A 4745-nucleotide genomic window follows, 5' to 3' on the forward strand; every position below is an offset into this window, starting at 1 on the left:
ATATATATATATATATATATATGTATAATCTTCAGAAATGTCACAGATTCCCATTTTGCCACATTTTAACCAACGTTATGCTCAAACAATTTAATAAAGCCAATAAACTGCTGAGATACTGTCCTGGTTTCATTCTAATGGGCCATGAGTCAAAGAGAAATAATGTGTTTTAGAAAAGACAACTATCTGTGCTTTGATGAGGTAGATATGAAATGAACTTACTAAATGGAACGAGAAAAAAAAGTCATTGAGTTTCGGAAATGAAAGCCTTTCCTCAGCTGAGTACTCCAATCACTCCAGTCAGAGTCTCTAGCTTGACTGGCCTTACCTTCATTATTCACTGAAGAAAGTTCATATCAGTGGGTAAACATGTCTCCATTGAACCTGAAGCCTCTAAGCTTTAAAGGACAGTTGTGAGTCCTTTGCTGCAGTTGCCGTTTGGGTCCACTGCTCTGTCCGCTAGTCGGTCTTTCCTTTCCCAGACACCCTTCGGGTAGTCGCTGTCCTCTGAGCAGCCCTTACTCCTTCCAAGCTGCTCACTGTGCCAGCTGTGCCTGTTGTACACATATCCGTTCACAGCCCCCAGATTGGAGAGGCCCATTTCTCTTCAAGCAAAGGATTTCCTTGAAGGCATATCTAAACTCTGGACTCCGACAGTAAATGAGGGGGTTGAAAGCAGAGTTTGCGTAACCTATCCAGTTGAGTATCCGAAAGGGGATGTCTATCTTGTCCACCTTCCATATGGCCACCACCACGTTGAGCACAAAGAAGGGCAGCCAGCACAGAGTAAAAATCCCCATGATGATGCCCAGTGTCTTTAGAGCTTTGTGCTCCCGTAGGCAAAACTTGGTCTTCTTCATGCCACGCCCAGCATTGGTCTCCACAGACTGGAGGTTTCCTTCATCGATGTTGTAAAAACGGCCAACACTTTGGTCGATCTTCCTTAGTTGGCGTTTGGCCTCCTGGAAAACACGACTGTAGACAAATACCATGATGACCAAAGGGATGTAGAAGGAGATGATTGAGGAAGTGATGGCATAAGCAGTGTTGGTGTTAAAATCACAGCAGTTGCTGTCTGCGATGCAACTATTAGCCACGGGATCATCTGATGTCCACCATTTCATGTGGATGGGTAGGTAGGAGATCAAGGCTGCGATCACCCACACCAGCAGAACCACAATGCGAGCCTTGCACTTGGTTAGCATTGACTGATAGCGGAAAGGAGAAGTGATAGCCAGGTAGCGATCTATAGCTATGACACATAATGTCTCAATGCTCGCAGTGACACAGAGCACATCAGTTGCAGTCCAGAACTCACACCAGAAGCTTCCAAAGTGCCATGTCTCGAAGATGATATAGCAGGCACCAAATGGAACCACAATGAGACCCATGACGAGGTCAGCAGAGGCCAGGGACGTGATGAAACAGTTGGTGACATTTTGAAGACGCTGGAATCGGGCAATGGCAGTGATGACCAAGACATTGCCAAACACAATGGTCAAGACAAGCAAGGACATAAGCATGCCCAGCAGGACCATTTTAGCCTCGCTGTCCTCATTCTGAGCTGCGCCTGATGAGGAGTTGCTGATCTCTTCGCTGACATTGAGGTAAACAGACAGGATTGTTTTTTCCATCTGAAGAAACCATGTGGAAAACACACGGGTGGTGAGGATCAAAGTTTAACAGAAATCAGAAAACGGTCAAGTAAAGAAATGAAACAAAATCAACTAAAACTCAACTGCTTCAATTCTTGCTTTTACTTTTTGAAATAAAATAAGGACAAACAATATAATAATATCAAACAAGGCAACAAAATTCCAAACACAAACCTCCAAGCGTGTGACGTCCCACCTCCCATGAAAGGTAGAAATGTTTCCAGAAGTGTGCTGTATCACGTCTTTTCTACTTTCTCCTTCTCTTCCTCCATGTGTCTCACTTACTCAGTCCCTCAGTTGAGCAGTGTTTCTTCTAATGTCTCCCGGGCTATTTGTCAGAGCCCTTATAACATGTAGCGATGACATCATGGTCAGCTCTCAGCCAATCACGCAGCCAGCATGTGGAGGGTGCTGAGAGCTCTGGAGACTTTGAACATACTGTCCCTGCACAATCTGCCGTAGGGCTGCAAGCAACGTCTCTTTCCTACTTCTGCCTATCTATCTTATTTAAAAATCTCTCCGTTTCAAAGTAGCGCTTCACCTTAAGAAGTGTGTATTTTACTCAAATTTCAGTGGAAACTTGCAGTTCAATAATGCACTGGATGGACTGCAGACATTATGGAGTGCAGCCAGGATGATATTAAAAACAGGTTTCGTCTTTGTAAAAGCGATCGTCTTTGTAAAAGTGTAATTAACAATTTATTGTGAGGATTGATCATTACCACGTGTCCGTGCAACTGTATATTGTGAATTACAACTTCTGCTGTGCCTCAGGATAAGCATGTTGTGCATTATAACTGTGTAGTTCAATATTTGCAAATGCAAAAACTATATATATATATATATATATATATATATATATATATATATATATATATATATTTTTTTTTTTTTTTATGCAAAGCTACAAGTATAAATATCTAAAGGTGAGATGACAGAAAATCCCCCTCTTTTTGGAATACTTCTGAACCCTGTCTGTCACTAACAAATACAAGTAAAACCTGATTTGGAATCAAGACACATTTGCATCTGTGTAATCCTGATATAGACTATGCAAAGGCAGCAATGTGGCAGTTCATCAGCAAGTTACGATGGGAGCTATTTGAAATACTATTCAAATTTTGAGACAGAATGTCTTATTGTCAACAACACAAACAGAGAATCGGAACTAAAATGCCACCAGTGACCAAGAGAAACAGGAATGACAAGTGATCGGCTCCTCTGGTCGTAAGTATTTTTCTAAATCACTTGCTTCAGTTGAAACTATTGTGACTCAGACCTGCACGACTGTCGGTACAGACAGATCTCTTGACTACTTCAGGCCCATTTGGCCTGTGAATCCACCAAATAACTAGCAGTCCATGAGCCTGCAGCCAATTTTGACCAAACAACACCTTCAGTCCAACCTCAGTATACCATTATGCAGGATACCAAAATAAAAAATAAAAAATCATAATTAAAAATTGATGCTGAAAATTATGCCAACTTATTTCTCTGATTATAAGGATTACAAGAAGGTATAGTTTGGACTATCTGTAAGTGAATGTTATGGCGTTATGGGAAAAAACAGAAAAAAAAAACAGTTTTTACATGGGCTTAGAAAGGAGGTGGTGGTCTTGTGGTTAAGTGGTAGGCATGACACCTGAGACCCGAGGATCCTCTGTTAAAACCCCCGTCAGACCACAAAATCACTTAGGGAGCTTGGGCAAGGTCCTCATTCCTCAAGTTACTCACGGTGTGTTGTGAGCACAGGTTTGTCACAGCCTGTGGTCACAACCTGACACTGTTGTGGTTGTGTGAGTGTATGGATGAATGTGACGCACCAGTGTAAAGCAGCTTCAGCTTCTGATTCAGATGGAAAAGCGCTTCATAATTACAGTCTATTTGTGAACAGGCGGGATTTGTTTTTTAATTTTACAAATGATCTGAAGTGTTTCAGAATGTTTCAAGATGGGGAATTTTGCAATATTTGGGCCAATTTTGACCAAAGACAAACAAACCAATATTAGTGATAACTGTAACCTATGTTTCATGATAGACAGACAGACAGCACACAGCAAACAAGCATCATTCCAAGCAAACAATGTCAGCTCATGTGGCAGCAACAGGCCTTGAAGGACAACATCAAATTTGGCAAGATGGTGCCCATTAGCTTCTATGGAATTACATTGGGGTTTTTTGTTTGTTTGTTTTTCTGAGGAGCCTATGTTTTAGTACAGCAGTGCTGAGACATAGGAGCACTGAAAGCTCGAATAAAAGTGAGCAAGAAAGATAAAAGCTACCATGCTTTGATAAGTTCCTCAGTTGGTGTTTGTTCACATCTTCACCAGAAGGTTCGTAAATGATCAGCACAAGGTATGGCTGATGTCTCACCTAAATTATGATGAAGGAGCTGATACAAACCCACACGTTATTATGTAATAGCACACAAGAGTAAACTGTACTTACCGGTAGGGGAAACTGGGGCACGGTGAATCACGGGGCACAGTGAATCAGTAGCTATATCTGCAAAACTACATATACGTATTTGCAGCAGTTATGCCATATTTTATGCATAAAGACACCCACCTTATAAATTAATGGTTTGTTTTTGGACACATGGGTAAAACTAAGTGGCAAGTAAAGTCAGTTTTTTTCTTATCAAAAGTAAATTTTGTGGATGTCAGTGTCTTTGTATTTATTTCTCACAACAGAGGAAAGGTGGCCCAAAAAATTGTTATTAGTTAGAAGACTACCCCATCCAACTGATGAGCATGTGTTATGTCTTCTCCAGACTATCAGCTATATAGCACATGCGCCCGGGGCACAGTGAATCAGTCTAGAAAATGATTTACAAAGCCCCAGTATCAAGTGGATGACAAATATACTTGTTGAAGCTTACACATTTATTTTTCTATGAATTATTTATATAATTTGTGTATATAAACAACTGTTCTTACGTTTGAACAGAAATTATGACAGTTGTATTTATAATATTTTCTAAAGGACTTATGTCACTATGTAAGATATTCACACATTACATAGCTGGTTAGCTGGATTATAGTTTGTACATGCATCAGCATATATTTCATAATTTTGAAGAAATCTTTA

At 40.5% G+C, this 4745-nt stretch overlaps 1 protein-coding gene across 1 annotated transcript; it reads right to left on the reverse strand.

The window, feature by feature from the left end:
• Nucleotides 1–400: 400 nt before the first annotated feature.
• Nucleotides 401–1970, reverse strand: adrb2a (adrenoceptor beta 2, surface a). The gene is given in 3 exon segments (XM_034182156.1): nt 401–598; nt 600–1634; nt 1830–1970. Coding segments are annotated over 2 exon segments (1233 nt in total). The 5' UTR covers nt 1830–1970.
• Between the last annotated feature and the right edge of the window lie 2775 nt (nt 1971–4745).

The sequence above is a fragment of the Thalassophryne amazonica genome, chromosome 11, assembly GCF_902500255.1.
Source record: "Thalassophryne amazonica chromosome 11, fThaAma1.1, whole genome shotgun sequence".
In the NCBI taxonomy this organism is placed as follows: Eukaryota; Metazoa; Chordata; class Actinopteri; order Batrachoidiformes; family Batrachoididae; genus Thalassophryne; species Thalassophryne amazonica.